This window comes from Ambystoma mexicanum, chromosome 3q (assembly GCF_040938575.1).
Source record: "Ambystoma mexicanum isolate Mex_15411 chromosome 3q, UKY_AmexF1_1, whole genome shotgun sequence".
NCBI classification, from domain to species: domain Eukaryota; kingdom Metazoa; phylum Chordata; class Amphibia; order Caudata; family Ambystomatidae; genus Ambystoma; species Ambystoma mexicanum.
The window spans coordinates 730896214-730918199 of NC_090926.1; the positions used below are offsets into that span (position 1 = coordinate 730896214).

Consider the following 21986-nt stretch of genomic DNA (forward strand, 5'->3'; position numbering starts at 1 on the left):
ACATCATTTGTGTTTGAGACCCTGAATATAGCACTAAAACAAAGTACTATGTTTACGTAGGCGGACCTGTATTATGTATTTACATTATTTCTGCACAATTGGCAGATTTGCACTACCAAGAAGTTGCACTTGGTTGTTTTTATGCACTTGTTCCAGGCATACTTAAGTATCTGTTCTAAGCACAACATTTCTTGCATATTTCTGCATGGCAAACTTTTGTTTTAATCACAACATTTCTTGCGTATTTTACATGGTAAACTAGGATATTTACCAGAAAAGCTGATCTTTCTTGTCTTCTTGCATCTATTGCTAAAAATTACTTCTATTACATTCTTGTTAAAACCATAGGAGTTTGTGTATTTGGTATATGCATTCACTTTTGCCAAATAAAAAATGGTAACATATTTTTCTCAATAAGTTGTGTGTGATGTCATTTTGCATTGCTTTGTGTCTCTCTTGGACAGTCTGGGTACTTTCAAGTTTGGATATCCATTTGTTGGATACCAAACTAACTAAAATCAGTAGCTTTTTTCGAATTTACTCCTTTACAGCTTGTGTATTTTTTGTGCGAAGGTTTGAGACCCCCTGACTAGCTGTACCACATTCGGGGCAATCCCCTTTTTATGTTCACAAAACAATTCTCCATCTGGCTCTTTCAGGGGTGTATCGGCTAACTCAATTCTTACTTTGGTCTCCTGCTCAGTAATAATTAAGCAATCATGTGATAATTGTTTCTCACTCCCTTTTTCACTGTGAGGGGGTAGTAACTCAGCCAGATTCAAAGCGCAACACTTCTAAATTTGAACATGCGGTGCAAATAGGATTAATTCATACCTTGTTAGTCTGGCAGATGTGAAATGTTGCATCTGCGTTCTATTGAAAAGAACGTCTACTGAATGGGGTACCATCACGGTTAAAGAGTGACCTAAAACCATCCCCTTAGTTTGTTTTACTGCTGCTGCAGCAGCAACAGCTCGCGAGCAACGCGGCAGAGCACATGCAAGAAAAATAACTGCATGGTCTATTTCTGCCCCTGTGTTCCTGAATCAAAACAGCCAAAGCACATCCATCATTTTCATGTACAAAACAAAAAACACTTCCCATAACTTGGTGTGCCCAAAACCAGAGCTGAGCATAATGCAGCTCTGAGCAGGTCAAAAGCTTTTTGACACTCCATGTTCCATGGCAAAGGTAAGGCAACATCCTTCCTTGTCAATGCCACTATGGGTTTCACGATTATTGAGAAATTGCCAATCCACTGCCTACAATATGAAGCCATGCCAATTAAAGCCCGGGCTTCCTATTGCGTTTTTGGAATAGGCACATCTGAGATGCTTTATGCGCTCGGGTGACAATCTTCTTCCCTCCTCCGATGGGAGGTAGCCCAAATAGGCCACATCCTCTCGACAATACTGGAATTTCTTCAATGAAGCCTTGTGACCGTGTGCCGCTAAATGTATCAATAGTGTGACAGTGCTTTCTTTGCAAATGTCCTCCGAATCTGCTGCTAGAAGCAGATCGGCAATATACTGCACCAATATGCATCCTGCCGGTAATTCAAGCATATCCAGTTGTTCCTTCAATGCTCTACTGTAAATACTTGGACTTTCAGTATATTCTTGTGGAATACATGTAAATGTGAATGAGCGCCCTCCTAATGTAAATGCAAACAAATATGTACTGTCTGGATGAACGGGAATACCAAAAAAAAGCATTTTTCAAATCAATTACACTGAAGTGTGTTGCAGAAGCTGGAATCCTAGTTAGAATTGTGGTGACATCAGGGACCAATTGGAATTAGGGAGCAACAATTTTGTTCACTGCGTGCAAATCAATTATAAAACGGTAAGGGATTTCATTACCTCCTTTCTTGTAAACTGGAAGAATCGGGCTATTACAAATACTACCACAAATCTCCTCAATTACATATCTGGAAACTAAATCAGAGTATGCATTTCAAAGCTCTTTCACCTTCACTTGAAATTTTGTATTGCGGAATATGCGGTAATGTAATTCCTTCCTTCAAAATAATTTTTACTGGTTCTACTTTGAAACATCCTACATCATTATCGTTCACTGCCCATATACAAGTCGGCACTTCACACAATTCAGTCGGTAATGGCAGCGATACAAATTGCGATACAGGAGTTTGTTCCAGCGAAATCGTCAAGTACGCTCCATGAGGAGAACAATAAATTACTGCATTCAATTTCTTCAAAAGATTCAATCCCAACAAATTTTCACCGCAATTCGTCGTCAAAAGAAATGGACAGGATTCAGTAAATGGACCTAGTGTGATTGGCACTGGTTGTGAAACTGGACTAATTACTGGTGTACCTGAGAACCCTACTGAAACATTGCTAAGCCCGGACAGTGGTATATTTGGAACCCGCTGATGGTCGATCGAACATTTCTGTGCACCTGTGTCCACTAAAAAAATGTGCTCCCTATTCCCAACTTTCATTTCTACATAAGTCCCTTTCTGGTCAACGGGAACATGCACTGGTTCCAAACCCTGCTTCGGGCTGTCCAAGTGAAACAGTACATCATCGGATGTAAAGTCTCCAGAGTAATATGCATTGGAGGGATTATCAAAAACATTTCCACCATTCATGGTGTTCTGTTGTTGATTCTGATTAACCCGATTATCCTGAAATTTTGGCTGCATCTGACTTTGGTTCTGTTTCGCTATTCCTGGAGACCTCTGAATGGTCTTCACGAAATTGTGCCATTCATCCTCTAATTGCGGGCACTGTGCTTGCCAATGGCCTTCTTGTCTGCAATCTGCACATTGATTTATACCTATCGTACCCCCATATATGTTGGACGATAATGCAAATTGGACTCTAGACTGTGCGTTCCCGCCACCTCTATTATTTTTGGCTACCTGCTGCAGTAACACTCTTGTTTTTAATTCTCCTTTCTTCCTTATTTCCTTATCCTTTTCTGAATTTACTCGGTTCTCATAATATTGGGCCATATGTAATACTTCGCTTTGTGATTTTGCTTGCCATGCACTTTCAGATATCATTATTAATGTATGAATTTCTGGCAACAATCCTCGCACAAACTTAACAAATAATCTCTTCTCAGGTTCGGTACTTGGATCTTGACCACTAAAATCTGCAAATACATCTTCGAACTGTGAAAAAAAACATTTTGCTCCTTCCGATTTGCCTTGTAGACAAGCAGTCAATTTATCCCAAACTATTCTCTTCAGGTACTACAGTCTTTAATTTCACTACTATTCGTGAGGGCAAAGCTAGAATTACTTGCAGTGGTTTTCCTCAGCCTTTCTCTCGCTATCAACTCTGATCAAAGTTTCCCATGTATCGCCTAACATCGGCGCATCATTTATACCTCTAATTTATTTCTATATGTCAGCAGGAAGAATCACAGGGAACAATAAATCAATGTCACTCAGTGTGAAAACAGATGAATTCAAAAAAAGATTCCATTTCCTTATAAAAACCAGCAGGATTTTTCCTAATATCAGGGATTGTCTGTTTTATAGTGTTCACTTCTTGCCTAGAAAAGGGAACATGTACAAACTGTGCGATATCATTTATAATTGGCTTCCATCGTTCGCGCTGGACTTGCCCCTTCGGCAGCAACTTCTACTTTCGGGACAAACATAGGAGGCACCTCCCTCATAGGTAATTGCAAAGTAGGGGATTCTACATCTGTGTGTCTATTAAGCAGCAAAGCCAGATCAAGGGAAAAAGCAATCGTCCCGGTGTCAAGCGAAAATGCTCTTTTATAAATCGTCATCAAATCAGCAGGACAACAAACAAACCACCTTCAGGTATTCATCCTGTAAATATTCCACCATAACCTGTAACACTTTTCTCTGCATTTCTGGTGTGTATTGACTAAACGTATCATGTACTTCAATCAGGGAAATGGCAGCATCCATAATCCATCTAAGCGCATCTTGCGTACAAATTTGCATCTCTTCACCAACAGGTTTCAACAGCAGAAGAAATCTTTTCTGGACATATGACATATGCGGTTCACACTTACTCATTATCTCTTTATGCAATCCATCAAGTTCTCGCTTAAACACAAATATTCGCCCTACATGTTCTCGTATTTTCGCCGCATTATCTCCTGAATTAGAAAGGACAATTAAATCACGCAACTCTTGCGGTACCACTGTATAAGTTAAGTCACTCCATAATGTATTTCAAAACTATTGTCAGGATAAGGGGGGGGCGTTGAATGGATTTTTCACGTCCCCCATCATCCCAATGCTTCGGGATTGATTGAAAAAATGGTTTGTTGAAAGAACAGTTGCGAGAAAGCAGTGAAGGCAGTGTGGAAGGGTGGCGTGACCGTGTCTTGGATGCAGTGCAAGTGTTGAATAACCAACCAATTGCCAATGGGGAGACCCCATTAATGCGTATGTTAACACCAGCTTTGCAAATGAAACAGAGTAGAGCTGTGGAAACCTTGATGTATTGAGAAATGTCACCTGGGGCGCTAGCTCCTTTTCGAGCCACACCAGAGTCTGCAGGGGTGGATTTACATGCAAGGGAAGCGATTAGACTGGAACCAAGAGGAATCTGTGTGTTTTGACACAGGAATTGGAGTGCAAATTCCATCAGAATATATGGGATTAATTGCCCCTAGGTCCGGGTTAGCTTTAAGAGGAATCCAAGTATTGGGAGGGATTGTTGACGTTGATTACCAAGGCGAGATGAAGGTGATTTTGATCACTAGTGTAGAGAACATACTACCTATCCATAAGGGTGATAGGGTGGAGCAGTTGATTGTGCCTGTCAAGTTGTCTATGGTGACGGGAGAGCCACCCACTGTGATAACTACACATGGGGACAAAGGTTTTGGTCCATCAGACAAAATGGTTCTGGGAAGGAGCGGGGCTTAGGTAGAGGGCAGTCACTGGCTGTGGTCAGTATGACGCAGAGATCAGTGATTGGTTGCTACTACGAAAGACAGATCAGAAACGAAACTGATACTGATTTTTTCTTTACCGAGGATTCCCAGCCTGACGACGGGGAATATGAGCATGTGAATCCATGCCAGACCCCATGCTGGAGAAATGATATTTACGCAAGTGATTTACTCCACTGATATATTTTTTTTAAAAATGCTGCCTGCTACCTTTTTTGAAATATTTGAAAGGAACTTGGGGTTGGTCACCCTGAGTTACCTAGGGGCAACCAGACGTGGACTCCCTGCTCACTGTGCTCAGAGAGACAAAGCTTCACCTCACTGATGAGGCCCAACAAGGCTGAAACACGTGTATGGGGTTGTTTTTGGTACTCTTGTTCAGAGAGGAATTGCCATAGCATTTCGGTGCTGGACTGCCCATGTGGGCGGGACAAACACTGATATGCAAATGGTATTTCCCATCTGTGAAAGGTACAGTGAGCAAAAAGCGTGTGCTGCAAACTCATCTCAGAACAGGTTATCATGCCATGTTCTTTCTGGAGAGGAACGCCTGCTACCTTTTTTGTTTTCAGACCCTGCTCATGGTGTTTGCGCTTGTGGATGTGTGTGGAGACCATTTGGGCACGTCCGGAGACATGCGAGAAACGGTGGCAAGTCTCGCCATGTTGCAGCTGAATTTAACGATCTGGGTGACTAATTTGATGTTACCACGCTGCCTGCTAATTCCGCTGCAGGTATCGTGGCTCTTGGAGGAAAGTTTGTGGGCATGACGCCTTGCACCCTTCTTCAGTATAGGTATGCTGCAATTGTGGATCAACCTGAGAATATATGGTCTTCCTGGCCCGTCGTGTGCTGAACAACGCACATGTCTGTTTAGCTGATGTTCACAATACTACAAATCGAATTTCAACGTGCCTTGTACCTGTGCCTATGCAGGCCCCTGTGTTGCGGCATGTTTTCGGAGTACTGCATAATGACTCCCTCGTGGAGGATTTGGATGTCAGAAGTCATTTTTCCATCTATGAGTACTGTTGATTTTGCGCTGACACGGATCGTAAATGGAGAAATAGGACTCGCATTACCACTTACAATATTTCTCCTGCTGATGTGTGCCATCTAAGGAATTGTCATCCGCAGCACATTGGTAAATGTCAGCAACTAGACCTGACTGGTGCTCAAAGTGGCAATGATTATGAAAAACGTTTATGTGGCCAATCCAAGTCTGTGTATTGATGTGTCCAATAACATGTCCTGCAATTTTACTGTTTTGGCAGCCAGTCATATTCGACACGTTAAGCTCCCTAATGGTTGGCTATTTTCCTGCAGTAATAATACCTATTCCTACTAACATCCCTAGTGACCCTTGTGCCTTGACACGCCTTAGCTTAATGATGTTCCCTTTACAGCCTGCTACTCACCGCTCTATGCATGCTGTTCACCAAATTGGTTCATATCCCGATTGCGATTCTAAAGTGCAATTAATGTCTGAAACTGAAGTGTTAGCGCTGACCCTTTCTTTGGTAGGGGTTTTTGGGTTAGCTGCTGGGTGCTATAAATCCTTAATTAAACTGGCTTGTATGGAAGTGAAAGGGCTTACTGGGACCTCTCAAGCTTTAAATGAGCTGCTGTTAGACAAGAATTTTAAAAAAGCTTTTCTGCAAAACAGAGCTGCTATCGATTATTTGTTTTTGAAACACAATTTAGGTTGCAATGCCGTTGAAGGGATGCGTTTTAATTTAGAGGACCATTCCTGTTCCATCAAAAAGTATATTGGTGGTTTAAAGCACCCAATTTCCCATAGTCACTCAAGATCAAGGCAGGAGCTGGTGGGATCAGATATTTTCATGGATTCCAGCGGCATTGTGCTGTGTTTTTGTCTGGATTTTTGCTGTGTTGATGTTGTTCTTATTTGTTGTTTTTGCATTTCCTGTATCCCAAAATTGTTAGTTATGTTTCGTCAGTGGCGGAGACCAGCTTTTCACCCATTGGGATATGTAAATTGATTGTCCAAAGGGTGGAATGAAATGCGTGTGCGAAAATTTGCTAAAAAAACATGGCGCCTGTGCGCGCCCATTTGGGACATTCACTTTCATAACCACAATGGAAGTCTACATTTCTGTGAGCTCAATTAGCAGACAGGAGTTCTGCCACAGTTGCAATGTGTATATTTGGAAGCGGAGGAGCTCATTATTGAGGATAGTTGGCGTATTGTTCAATCAATCAATGACGTGCCAAGAAGGGAGTCCGAGTTGTGCTTGTGCAGTGATAAGGGGTGCTGGGAACGAGCGCGTGAGACGGCCTGGGTTTTCCCACTATTAACTGCATTTGTATGCCTTGTGCCCCCCATGCTTGCTGTCTGTCCTTCGGCCAGGGACGATTGGCAACCCGAGGTGGGCAGGGATTTGTTCCTCATAAAAGAAGAGGCATTTGGATAGTAGAATTAGAATTGGAACCCCGATTGATGAAGTCTCGCTGAGTGGGAGGACGCTCCGCTCCAGACCATGTTAGCCTGTGCGATCTCTCTGCTTACCTGCCTTGGGGCTGGGTAGTGTTGTGGGGGAAGAGATTACGTTTTCTCCTTCGACGACACCAACGCTGATTTAAGTGGTCTATTCTTACTTCTGTATGTGTCTATGTATAACCAACCCTATTCATTTACAGAGTTGTGTGTGCATGTTTATATTTTATGTGAATAAAGGGCCTGTTAAGAGCCGATTATAGTCTAACTAGTGGTCCAAGTGTGGGTTATTGCCTCCCTGAGTCCAATAACTTTTGGTTGGTGTAATCTGGTAAGTGGTCCTTAGGGTAATTACACGTGACAGAAAAGCAAAACACTTGTATAGTCTCATTGGGATTCAGAAACAGTTGCCATTTTAATGGAGACCAGCAGGGAACAAGCCTTTGGTTCCCCAAAAAGTAAATTGTGTGCAGTCTTATAAAAATACACACAAAGCTGTAACCAGTAAGTTACACAAGGAACTGAGCAGGTCAGTCTGCTTGGGGCAATAGACTATTCGGTGCCTTTGGCCGACGCAAACCTGGGAGTCTTTGAGACACCCAGGGGAATGTTACACAGAGTTAAAAAGTCATGGAGGCCCTGAATGAGGGCTCACTGTGAAGAAATTGGATCAGTTAACCAGTGGGGCAAGCAATAAAATGTCAGGGAACTCAAATTGCAGGAGAATATTTCTGACCTACTAATTTGGGCACCCAAATCCCCAGATTTGAAGTCCCATTGGTTAAAAAGTAGAGCGTCTACTTGACAGCTACTTTCATACCACTATATTTCCCTGCGCAGAGTTTTGAAGCAGAGTCCCTCAGGCCATGCATTTCTCTTTGCATTCTGTAACCATACTTCATGCTTTCGACACTATAAATGCAAAACTGTAGGTACCAGAATAGAAAACATTCTGGACTGGATGGGCTACACACAGGTCCCATTACACAATGTTTGCCTTTATTGCAGGTCAACATGCAGTACACAATACAAATAATGGAGTATGCATGAATTGGAGAACCAAAAACATTTGTGGCGCATGTCAGACGTGAGGGGGGGCATCCTATATAGTTTGTTTTCTGGAACATTTAGTTTGTTTTTCCATTAAAAATGAGGGTGTGTTTGTTCCAATTCTTGGTTGTGTTTAAAAGTATAAAGATTATAAAAATAAAATCTAAAATGAGGGGGTGCAAGTGACAGAATGCAAGTAAAAGGAGGCAGGGCTGGATTGTTATTTGCCCGTAACATGGCGAAATGGACATGCCCAATCTCTCTTCTGAGTTGTATTATCAAGAAAAAGTAACCTGTCTGTTTTATCCATTATCTTGTAATCATACTGGTTGCTTGCTTATACCCATACAATTGGTGTATAAAAATATATTGCTTCTAACCATATTACAGTGCTTATTACAGCTGCGATAATTGCTTAAGTTGATAATACATGATAGATGAGGTCAAAACTGCGATGGTTTATCAACCTGAGAGTATAGGAAAGGAAAACTAATTGTTGGGTAGAAAAGGAGATGAGCAAGCGGACAATAATAACATGGAATGTAAAGGATTTAAAATGCCCTCGAAAAAGAAGAAAGGTGATGAAACGGTTATGGAGGGCGAAGGCGGATATAGTGTTCTTGCAAGAGACTCATTTAACAGTAGAAGCAAGACTGTTTCTGACTAATTCAAGGTATCAGAGAATTGTCCAATTGTTATTCAACGAAATCAAAGGGGTTGGGTAAGGTCGAAAGATTTTTGCGGACATACTTTACAATGAGAAGTCAATCACCTTACGTGTGTTTTATGTTCATCAGGAAAAGGTTTTTTTGATGGAATCTCAAAGCTATTGTGTGAAATGCAGGGGGACACAATCATTTTGGAAGGTGATTTCGATTGTATTCGTGATCACAGAATAGACAGAGTACGTTTGTGCAGATTTACAAATATGAGGGCAGGCAATGAATTTGAGGGTTTTCTTGAAATGTTTGATCTAGTCGACATATGGAGAGAAATGCATCCAGCAGAAAGAATTTACCTTTTTTTCTCCAGTTCATGACTGATTCCCCAGATTAGATTATATATTGATGACTAAAACACTAATAGATTAGACTCTTGATGTGAATATTAGGGAATGGGAGATTTCGGATTATGCACTGGTTGATCTTCATTTGAACACTGGCAAAGAGGTAGCATCTTTTCAGCGCTGGCGTTTGAAGACAGATTTTGGAGAAAAGAAAAAAGAAAACGTGGTTGAAGGGACTTTGTCACGTATGAAACTATTCTTTGAGGAGAATGAAAGATCTGCAGACCTAAAAATAGTGTGCGACAGCGTTAAGGCCACGATTAGGGGAGAATTGATTAATAGAAACTCACGTCTCAGGAAGAAATGCTTGGGTGAGCTGAAAATGTTGGAAGCCAAACTGTCAAGTCTGCAACAAAAATATGCACAATCATGGAAAGCAAAAGATAGGGTAGAAATGAATCATGTCCAAGAAGCATTAGCAAGTAAAACCAATCTGATGGCAGAATGAGGTCTTTTCTTTATGAGGCAGAAATATTGGGAAAGTGGAGACAAGAGTGGACGATTATTGGCTAATAAATTGAAGGGCATGAGGGGGATGTCATTTGCTCAGGGTGTTGAGAATGAAGTTGGCCAGTTAGTGTGGAAGAATGCTGCGATCTGTAAGAGCTTCAAAAAATATAAGTTATATATGGCGGAGGCGTCTGTCTCGCAATCGGATTTGCAGGGTTTATTTGAACTTATAGATATGACCAAGCTAGTGCCAGAAGATAGTATGTCTCTTGAGGCCGAAATTGATGTAAATGAGGTTTAGTTGGCAATAGAGCAACTGAAGGTAGGGAAATCCCCCGGATTGGATGGCCTGCCAGGTGGGTTTTATAGGAAGTTTGACTCTTTCCCAGCTCCCATTATGGCACAACTCCCCCCGTCCCCCTTGCAAAAAGGAATTAAACAATCGATGAGTGAGGCCATGAGTACGCTTATCCCCAAGGAAGGGAGAGACAATAAAAAATGTGGAAATTACAGGCGATATCCTTATTGAATGTGGATGTAAGAAATGTGCAAAAATGATTGCAAATAGGTTGGATAGTTATATCGAAAAGATAATCCATGAATCACAGGTAGGGTTTATGAAAAATAGATTTGGGTAAGACATCAGAACGCTTGTTGACATAAGTCAACATCAAAATGAATCTTTAAACAGAGGTTTAGTGTTTTTGGATGCTGAGAAAGCGTTTGATAGAGTATTAAATATGTTGTCTATACCACTAGAGGAGAATCCAGCCGCCTATTCCATCTTCCACACATCGCCACGTTTGGTTTCCACATTTCTGAACCTCATGCCAATGTTTGCTGTCGATTTGTGGAAGAAATTAGTGGGAAGGAGAATTGAGGTGTACAATTATAGAACGGGAGTGGAGACATATGTGGCAGGTGGGCTATAAGAGTAAGTTAGACCTTAAGTTAAGTCTTATACATAAGAAACCTTTAGGACAGCTGTATTGGGACACCTGAACGTCTGTGCAAGTTGGGATTGCTAGATGGTGAGATATGTCGGGGATGTGGAAAGGAAAAGGGAACACCTGTTCATATGTTGTGGTATTGCTACCAAGCGCAGCAGTTCTGGTGCGAGGTGTTGGATAGATTGGACGTGATCTGATCAATTAGGTTTCCAAGAAAGCCATTGCAGGTGGTGTTGTTACCGGATAAGGGGCGATTTAAAACTGCTTGGTTGTTTGGGAATTGGATCGATAATGTCCTTGTGAAAGGACATGCAGTTTGATGTAAAAGTTCAAACAAGCCTAACATAGTATAGAGTCCACTAGATTGTAACCCCTTAAAGCAAAGTCCCTGCCTAAAAGCCGTGCAAACATAGGCAGCTTGGCAGGAGCAGTGAAATCACTTACACACTACGGGCCTCTCCACTTCGGCTGCCCTCCGAGACTTCGTCTTCTGCATCAGTGCTGAACGAGTTAGGATTCCGGATAATGAAGAGCAGCACAGTGCCCACCAGGCTGATCACAGTCAGTGCAATGAATACTGGTTTACGTTCAGCTTCTGTAGGGAGATAAGGGGGCAGAGCCAGAATATTAAACAGAAAGCCACTTTAAAGAAAGATACTTAACTAGACTCCATAAGTAAGTCATAACATTTAGCTTTTGCTTCGCTACAACAGCTGAACAGGTTTGCAGAATCTCATCAACACGTTTGTATCTGAGTGGTAGTGTGTGTTTTGTAAAACCTCTGGAAATTCATTAATAAAACATATGGATTCCGCATCACTCCCACACCAATAGCATACATCATAAATAGGCCATCCAGAGATTTGCTTCAGTCCAGTCCTGTTCATTGTTGCAGTGTTACAGTTTGCAGCTGGTCCTTTGCTCCTTGCTCCTGCTTCTCAATTCGTAGTTTCTAGTTCCTTATTTCTGGTTACTGGATCCCTAGATTTAGAATTTAGTGTGTTTATTAGTATTTTCTGCATCATGAATTCCTTTTTTGGCTACCTCTGTTTTTCAGTCCACACTTTTCAGTGCTTTCCCTTTTCGGTGCAGCCCAGTTTCTGTGTTCTAGATTTCTTTGACTTTGCTCTGTTCTGCAATGCAGACCCAATCCTTGAAACACCCCATAATTGAGAGAATTCCTATTTTGTTACCTTTTTATCTTTCCTCGGTGGAGAGGGAGGATGTTTTGGGCTTGAAATTTAGTTTTCCCTGCTCCTATTTCACTTCCTCTTGGAGTCTGTTCCTGGTTTTCTCTTGCAATTCTCTCCTGGTATCCTATTGATTTTTGGGTGTGGTGTGCCCAGCTCGTTTGAATGCGTAGGATTTCCTCACCATCCTGTAAGCCCTATTCAGTTAACCTCCCTTTGCTGTTGATCATCAGGCTTAGTAGGCTTCACTGAAATTCCAGGGACCGTTAATCGTCCGCAAGAGTATGGTCTTTAAGTTACCATATAGAACAACAAGAGTGTCAGTTCACAGATCCAGTCATTGCATGGCCTATATGTTGGCTTAGCATTGACAGTACCCTTAACAACAATTATGGGCAAGGACATTGCCAACCTCTTGCAATAACAAGAAGCTTCTAACTTCTTACCAAATATCCCTTTTACATATGTGTATTCAGATCACAAACTACTTGCACACCCTGGGTGCTGTGAATGAATCTTGGCTCTCAAGTGCACGCTGTTTCATACACATCTACTCCTTGTGTGACCGTGTGCATATTTCCCTTGACATATACACTACCCTTCTCAGGACACCCTTCTGGATACACTTACCATAGGCCGTTTCAGCCGTCCCAGAAACCGATTCGGGTTGGTCACTTGGGTATGTCTGAGGCACAGGCGCAAGAGTACTTTCATCTTTTCATGCCCACCTCCTGCCATAGGGATTAAATGGGCATAAAGTCAACTCCCTAAATACTTCTCTTACCCGACTGATTGGTGGAATTTTAGCGCAAGATTCCCTCCAGGGTCGCCCCTTCTGTGGAAGGATCGAGAGCCTACCCCTGAATTTCTTATTTTACCTGTTATTCCAAAAGGTGCCTTTCAAAATACAGATCTTACAAACCTGTTGCTTGCCAAAGATTGCACAATGAACATTTGAGACTTTCAAGTCCCCTTTCAGGTACTTGCCCGTTAAGCAACTTTGATACACTGGACCTACTTACCTTATATGGAAGGACTGCTAAAGATAGGTGGGTGCCTTATAACTAAAAGGCAGAGTGAATATTTTTTTTAATCGCCTGTTTTGCTCATTTTACATGCTATAATTTCACTTCTTTACTTGACAAAACAGCTTTTACTGCATTTTAGTGTACAGCATATGTACTGAATGTGTGCGCATGTCTGGTATCAACATTAAGACAGACAAGTGACACAGTTCAAGGGTGTTTATTGAATTTCAAAAAGTGGGTTGTAAAAACGCCCCTCTAATCCTAAATCTACAGATGGGAGCAAGCTACAACCATCAAATAATAACGCAGTCCTAGTAGTGTCCTGCCTATACTAATAAACCAATTGCCAATCCTGACCTCTAAATACAAATAGGGTGGCAAACAATGTTACGAAAAGAAAGAAGTGTTCACAAAATAATATGTCAGGATGTTCAGGCCATTGGCCTCCCTTTCCCATGTTTTCAGCACGGGACAACACGGTACACTCCAGCTTAGCACAGTCTACGGCTTCTGTAGCACGGGATACAGTTCAATCCTTGGCATCAGGACCTTCCATGCCCAAGTCTCTTTGTCTTTCAAAGTCTCTTCATTCAGAGGGCCTGATGCAACAAAACAAACAAAACGATGAGTTATTTTCCTCTTTCAGATTTTCACAAGTACTCAATTTCTTAGGGGATTCACTATTCACCTTTGTCACCCTCTCCGGGCTGAGATCCTCTCACAGTGCTTGTAAATGATTTATGTATTCAATTTCTCGTAGGATATTCTTTTGGGTGACTCACTGTTCACCCCGGATGGCTCTCAGCCGGGATCAGATCTCGGATCCCCCTCAGCCGGGATCAGATCTCGGATCCCCTTAAGCCAGGATCAGATCAACTTCATACATCTTTCCAACAACTATCAAAGACTTTCGAATGTGCACAGGGTTTTGCTTGACCCATTGCAGAACCACTTCGACTTCACAATTCAATTCTGTATCACTCTTCACATTTGCCACCTTTCAGCTGGATAACGAACAGAGACGTTCGAATGAGCACCCATGTGGTGCCGAATCACTCAGTCTACGGTATCAGATCTTGGCTTCAAAGTTCAAACACTCATCTGCGGATCTGTGTTCGCGTTTCTTGCCAAATATCCTTCACACACTGTTCTCTTGTTTTCACTATACCATGTTGCTGCTTGCAACCTTGGCTTCAACAGAGTCCAGTCTGGTATCAGTCTCCCCAACTCACCGTCTGTGCTGACTTCACTGGTGCTGCTTCGTTGAAGGAGCCAAGGACTGTGGTGTGTCAGAAGAGGCCTCGTTGAGTTGCGTATTGTGTCTGAGCGGTGCGGCTTGACACCTAACCGTGCACTTGAGGTTCTTTCCCCTAATATTTTCGACTCCAAGAACCCCGAGCAGCGAGCCGCTGTGAGATTCAGCAGGCGGGCCGAGCTCGATGACGGAGTGGCTACTGGGCTACTTGGTTTACTGGGTTCGGTCACGATCACGGCTGGAGGGCCGGGCTGTCGAGGATAGGTGTCCCGGGTAAGGTCATCTTTTGGGTCGTGCTGCCCAGTACGCAGTGCCCAGTGCCTATTGTCACCCTCCTGTGCCGCTGCGGACCCTAGAGCCTGGAGCAGTAATTTTGGCACGTTGGCACTTTTGGCATAGACCGGCTAAGTGTCGGTTTAATAGTCTGAATAGATTTTAGACTTGATTGGTGCCGAGCACTAACGTCCAGTGCTCAGAGGCACACTGAGCAATTTAGGAGTCCACTGCAGGAGGAATAAGATTGGGGGGAAATCATGGGTGGGTTGTGTGTTGTGAACTACTGTTATCACAGCCTTGGCCTCCTCTTTCTCTTTGTGATTTACTGAGGTGTGGGTTTTAAAAACGGAACCTAAAATCGACAGCACATTCTCGTGGGGACTGCGGGCGCATAGCCTTTGACCCACAAATCCACTGAAACGTGCTAGTATTACCAAAAATGTCAAAATTGTATAATTTATGGAGCACTCCCCAGGATATGAGCTCTATTGCTTCTTCTATGGATGGCTCTGCAGCTCTAATCCAGTTGAACAAACTTGCAGGGAAAAGTACATTTAAACGTTATAAATCGGGGAGATGCGTTTTTATTCCACTAAAAAGCGTCTACACCGCTGATTTTCAATTACCCACCTGATCAGGGCTGACTGAGGACCCGGACCCTGTAAACTTTGAAATGGGAGCTTCAACTCCGCTCAGTCATCCCATTCGTGACTTGCTTCAGGGTAACCTAAACTATACTTTACCAATGTCTGCAATGAGGAACACCATAGGAAGCCTGTTCCCTAGTAGCTCAATACATCAGCTTGAACCCGAACAGATAACTGCCAACAAGGGCCTAAGAAATCCTCCACAGATGGCAGAAGCCGTACAAAAGGATAAAACTGGGATAGAGGTGGGGGGCGTGGCTTGATGGCCGTGTAGAAGGACGTGCGCTGGAGGAGCTCCCGTGATCCGACATCGATCCTAGGGGAGAAATGAGGTTTGCAGGAATATCAGACTGCCAACAGCATACCCACGGACTCGTGAATAGCTGGAGCATATACTGGGCACTAGAAAATGCAAGCAGTAGCTAAATGAGCAAGATGCAGCGGCCCACGAAAAACTGGATGCCCGCGTTGTGAAGGTGGACAAGATGGCCGGCGGCAGACAAAGGACCATAAAGTGACAGGGAGCCGCGAAAAGAAAAACCTGCAGCTGTGGCCGGGCTCGAGTCTGCCATGACGCTGAACTGCCTGCGGAGACTAGCCCATGGGGGATATGACACGGCTGGCTGGAGGGGACCCACAAGATGTGCTGCAGCGGCGGAGTGCACTGGTGCTGCGGAGGATGCACTAAATGGCTGCCTGAGCCCTGCCAAGGTACAGAAACGGGGTCCCATTTCGCGGACCCAGACACGAGCACTGTGGCCCGTGGCGAGTGGGAGCACAGTGAGAGACAGCGCTGCCCCCGACTGCCGAGCACTGAGGAGTGCCGGAAAAGCGGGACCGCGGCAGCGCTGTCAGCACCGAAGAAAGCTGGCAGCACAGTGACCCGGCGCGTGCTGCGCTACGCGGGCGGACCCCCGGCAGAGCGGAGGCCTCGCACCACCGGAGCCCAGGAGAGGGCGGGACACAACACGTCGGCCCCCGCAGAAGCCCGGAATACCGGAGGGCTGGGACCGGACCCGGTATAAACCCAGAGCGGGCGGAGCGGTCTCTGCTGCACCCAGGAGAGGTGGCCAATAGCTCGCCCCAATCGAAGACTGCAGTGTTTGGGGAGGTCGCTCTAGCGCAGCTGAAGAGGGTGAACGGCCCGGAAACGGGCTGCCAGACACGGGCCCCCAGCTCCATATTACGGCCGCTGCTCTGGAGCGGATGTTTGTGCAGAGCACGGGCCGGAGTGAGTAAATTAGAGCACCCAAGCAACTGGGCGCATATATTGACTGGGAATTGGCACATGAGGCCCAAGAGGGGGCCGGGGAGCACGAGCCCCTGCGTGGCACACCAACTGCTGCACACACACTGAGGAAGCAGCAATGTTAAGTGACTTCAATTCAGCACTCCAACTAAGTCAATGCCTAGTCTGGGATGCCCAAGGGAAGCCCTTATTTATATATTTGTATGACAAGTTCATAGATCTGGATGATAAACCCTTGCATAACGCCCCTCTCTTTGAATCATCCTGACCTCACTGAGCCAAGAAGTAGGTTTGTTTTGCAAATTAAAAGATGTATTTGGAAAATTAAACAATATATATATATCACACTTATGAATAAATTAATATTTGATAGCACACGTATGAATATAATGTTGATCAACAATGAGTAATGTTACAATTGCACACTCTTTTCAATCAGTGAGGAGTTAGTATAAAAAAATTAGGATAGAAAGGATAAGGTAGCAGAGAATAATTTTATGGTTTCAAGGAAAAGCAATGATGGAAAGAATGCAGCACAGAAATAAACTGATATGGTTTCAACAAGAGATAATATGATCACTTTTTCTTTTGACAATTCACTCACCCCCTATGCAATATAAAGAGATGGAAAAGAGAGCACACAGGTTTTCAGGAATACAATCAAACGCAGTTCAGTTCCCCCTAGCAAGCTTAGAGCAACCGGTATGCTTTTAAACAGGCAGAAATACTTTTAAATGGGATTTGCAATGAAGTGAAAAAAATATGCTAAATTGATTTTAATTCCCCATAGGGATTCAGGGTAGGTGACAGCTACTTTTTTGAATTAGTTCAGGTCAACACTAGCAAGGATACACAAGCGATTATCAGGTTGAAAATGAAATTCAGCAGTTGCAAGTAAGAGACGGCTATTTTTCACGTGTGGTAAAACTTGAGTCAAACTGCAATTCGCGGCACTTTTTCCGAGTGCGTCGATCGCGATTACGGAAAAACTATAAGGAAATGTTGGAAAGCGTAGGTTCTTAGCTTTAAAATGAAAGTTAAATCTCGCTCCAAGGACATGCGGTTCAAAAGATACGGATGATTTAGTGGAGGTAGATTCTCAGAAATAAAGTAAGATTCAAATGACAAATGACACTTTCACAGGTTTGAAATCACAGAATGGACACACAATTTCTATGCAGTTCTAAATAGGTGTAAATGGTTTGAATTAGATTATTTTAAACTAAGAGATTGGTTTTGCACAGCTCTGGCTGGATACTCGCTCCTAATTTTGGAAGGAATGGGCCTCGTCACAGATCTGGTCAACAGGTTTAGCTGCGGTTCTCTCTGCTCTGCTGGTCTGGGTTTCTGGTTCTGGCAAAAGTTATTGGCACTGCACAGCGGTCTGGTCTGGTCTGCGGTTCTGGATACAGCACTGCTCTCTGGGTTTGGTTCTAGCAGAAGTTCTTGGCTAGAATCAAACATCACAGCCAGGCTGTTTTATTCTGATGTGTCCCTTGGAAGTCTGGGGTAAATCAGTTTGCAAAATTGTAAGGCCAGCTGAGAATACTTTTAGCTTGCAGTAGGCCTTCTGCTTCAAAGTACTGGAATCTGGAGTCTGGTTTTCTAAGTTCTGGTCTCTGGATATTGCCTGAATTTGAAGTCGTCCGTCAAAGTGCTTTGTAAGAAAGTGGAAAGAGCAGATCCCACCTAGGTCTCAGTGACTGTTTTTATGTCTTTTGAAAGTGGGTGGGAAGGCTGACTTTCTATGCCCAACCCTCTGAGGATCCTGATAGGCTAGAGGATTCTCCGTCGCCTGACTGGGGAACTGAATTGTGAGTCATCCTGTGTCATCAGGCATCATTTTTATGGCATACAGAAAGAACACTCCCCTTGTCACTTTGCACACAAATCTATTCTTGACTTAAATGCATATTTATCTATGTACAATTTTTCTGATATTATATGTCCAGTTAACATATTTTATGTAGCGCCAAACCATCCGATCCCTGTCTTTGTAAGATGTTGTGTTCACTTCTGACAGAATTCTGCCCTTTTCCTCCAGAACACAATCTCTAAACTTTTCCAGAATTTACACAACTGTGCACAAGGAATATGGGCATCAGATGATGAAGTGTCAGATTTTTAACATACAGACATTTGGAGTAATACCCTATTTTCCGCTACTACCCCCAGAACATACCACAGAGTTGAGCTTAGTCTCAAATTGTGGGAACATTTCTCATATTAAGAATCCCCAAATTGTACATTTCTGTATAGGAGATACAATATGTTATAAGCAATTTAATAAAACATACATTTGCCTCCAATGGATTTCACATCCCAGTCTGGTCAGCCCCCAGGAGCTTGGCTTGACTCAGAGATCAAATGTCTTGCCTTCCCCCAGAGCAACTGTTGACAATTACACCTCAAATCAGCATATCCTATTCAGTAGAAAGAGTCTATTGTGTTGTCTGATGTCAGCAGACCAGGGTGCTACTCTGCATCTGGTTAACACGACCATGTGATCTCCTGTGCTGTTGCTGGTAAGGGAAGATGTGAATGTTTCCCATGGACAGAGGCCTCTTGAACTTTTAATTAAATCAGACTGCCTTCTAGTATAGGGCCCGGGAACAGTAGGTGTTAAGAATTCTCATTAACCAGCAAGGCTTTGAAGTCCCAGCTGGCTTAGATTCCTTTTCAGCTCCTGAAATGCAGGTCTCTTGTCAGAGTTTAGATCGCTAGCGCCGGTCAGTGTCAAACACCGGTACTGCACCCATTTTTGGGAGCTGTCTTGAATTAATACATTTCAAAAAGGGGATTTTACTTGATAGCATATGATCCTTGCTAACATTGTATTAATGGAGATTCTGCAGTAGAGTAATGTAGAACACCCAACCAGAAGTTGGATTCTTTGTTTGGTGGTTTCGTGCCCATGATTTTAACAATTTCTGACATTAATTAAAACGGATTTTGAACAGCACCATATTCCTTGGCACTGATTTCGCTCATGGCGCTTCTGGCCCATCACGCTCGCACTGGTGGGTGGCGGGTCAGGCAACCATTTTGGTGTGCGCAAAAACTGCACTGTTTTCCTGGATTCTGGCACAATTGTGGACTTTTCGGCCATCTTGGATTTTCTAAGCCCACAGCACCAAATGTTGCAGCATAATAACTTGAACGTGGGTCGCTACACCTGACAGCAAGCATAGCACATGCTAGCAGGGGGGGACCCGAACAGGGTGGCCTGATGACAAAGGGGGGCTGACCAGCTGCTGGACACATCCACAAGTGCCAAGGAGCCAGTGGGAAGCACCTCATACAAGACTGTGGGCCAGTAGGCCCAGGAGCCAACGGAGTGGGGGAGAGCAGGGTCAGTGTGTGCACCTAACCAGCGGCCACTGAAAGAAACACGGCAGGGGCTGGCTGAGCAATACCGCATGGGCGCAGGTACGTGGGAGGGGACAGCCCATTCTAGAAGTGTGGTGTGTGATAAGGATATACCCAAATATGGCTGAAGTGGCCCCTGAGCACTGAGAGTGGCCTGACGCCACGTTGGCTGTCGCAAGTGGGGTGGCGCTGCTGGCTCACGCGCCCGTACGGCGCAGCACACTGTCTACTAAAATTGTCAGACCCAGGAACAAGCAGCCCACGCTGGATGCCTATGCCAAGACATCTCCAAGGGAAGAAGAGACAACACTACCACGGTGGCAGCGGAGACAACAGGCACGATCCAGGAGGTGCTTGCAGCGATTGCGGACCTGAAAATCGCCTGGGAGACCAAACTGGGCCTGGCAATGAACAAACTAAAAGTGGGACTGTACCTCAAGATCGGAGCGGTACAGAAAGAAGTTAACTTGCTGAGACAGGACGTGAGGACACTCGCAGAGCGCACTGGAAACTTGGAAAAGGAGATAGCCCCAAACACGGCAGCATGTGCCGCCCATGGATTGGAACTCCATGCCCTGGTGCAGTGTGTGGGCAATCTGGAGAACAGGGCAGAGGAGGCAGAAGGGCGCTCCAGGCGCAATAACATTCGTACTGTAGGATTGCCAGAAGGAATGGAAGGGCCGAACCCAACGGAATATGTGGAATCCATGCTTCTGCAGGAAATAACTGGTGGAGCACTGACCCAGGGGTTTGCAGTTGAGAGGGCGCACAGGGCCTTGACAAGGAGACCACCCCCGGGATCCTCCCCGCGGCCGCTGATTGCAAAGATTCTATACTACCGGGATCGGGAGAAGATACTCAAATTCTTCCGGAAGGGAGGTACGATCGAAAGAGGGCCGAAATAACAGCGTACCCGGACTACACTTTGCACGTACAACGCAGCAGGATGAACTTTGGGTCGGTGAAAAGGAGGTTGAGAGAGGCTGGCCACAGATATATGTGGCTTTATCCGGCCAAACTGAAAGTGTTCCACAAGAACAAAACCCTGTTATTCAAGACGCCAGAGGACGCTATGGACTGGCTGGACATGCAGGGTCGCCTCCAGGAAGTGGGTATCCAGACAGAAGCTGCAGAAGATAAGTAGCACGCAGCTGGGGCATCTCTGGTGACATAGCACAAGACACTGGGACTAGAATATAGTACTAAATAAAGCCTGTGGGGAATGTGTTGCAGAAAATACATGCTCGTAAGATCCGCTAGCAGCAAACACTCCTAATCAGACAAGAGGGAGCTCCTGGGAGACATCACTTGAACCCCATAGCATTACGCTTAGTTATACAAGGCAGCCAATAGGGCGGCCTCACCCCGCTGAGCCGCGAGTACGGGTTTTACCAGAAAGGGCTAGATGCAGGGATGCCCGAGATCCAGGGATGGAGCTGGGCAACAGTTAGGGAGGGTTTTGTTGGGGAAGGGAAGGGAGGTGGGAGGGTGGAGGGAAGGGGTGTGTTGTCACGATGCCGGCTCATGGGGAGCCGGCTCAGGCCCTCGTCCCCGAAAGCAGACATCAAGTCCCCGGGGAAGGTCCCAGCAACCCCTTATAGGGGCCCTTTGGACAGCGTCCTGGCGCCTATGGCGCCAGGCTCATAGAAAACGTCAGTCCTGGCGCCATAGGCGCCAGGCTCATTATGAAAGTGTTTGGGTGCACTTACCTGATGCAGGACATGCTGCAGAACCCCGGCCTCCTTGAGGCCTGAAAGGAACTACTTTACCTGTGGGACTCATTTACCACCCGGGCGTGGTCGGGGAAGGATACATACCTGATTGGAGGAAGGACACATTCTAGGAACTTCTTCCAAGGCTATTTAAATCACACCCGATCAGCCACACATGCTTCGCGTTGTTCTGCATCTAGCAGCTGGACGCTCACCGTGTCTGCTCCTGCATCCTGACTTCTGCCACGCCTGCCAGCATCCTGAATCACCTGCAAAGGAAGGGAACAAGAGAACAGAAGAAGGAAAAAGCCTTACCTGCTAAATCTGCATCCCGGAGACATTTCGCCGACGATCCTGAAAAGGAAGACATTT

General features: G+C 44.6%; 1 protein-coding gene across 2 annotated transcripts in view; it reads right to left on the minus strand.

Annotated features, from left to right (window-relative positions):
* Positions 1 to 21986, minus strand: part of MFSD11 (major facilitator superfamily domain containing 11) — a 1014059-nt gene that overhangs the window by 478661 nt on the left and 513412 nt on the right. For both annotated transcript variants that reach the window (XM_069654654.1, XM_069654655.1), the window contains exon 8: positions 11333 to 11483. In XM_069654654.1, the coding sequence (XP_069510755.1) occupies positions 11333 to 11483 (151 nt within the window). The remainder of the gene's footprint in view (positions 1 to 11332; positions 11484 to 21986) is intronic.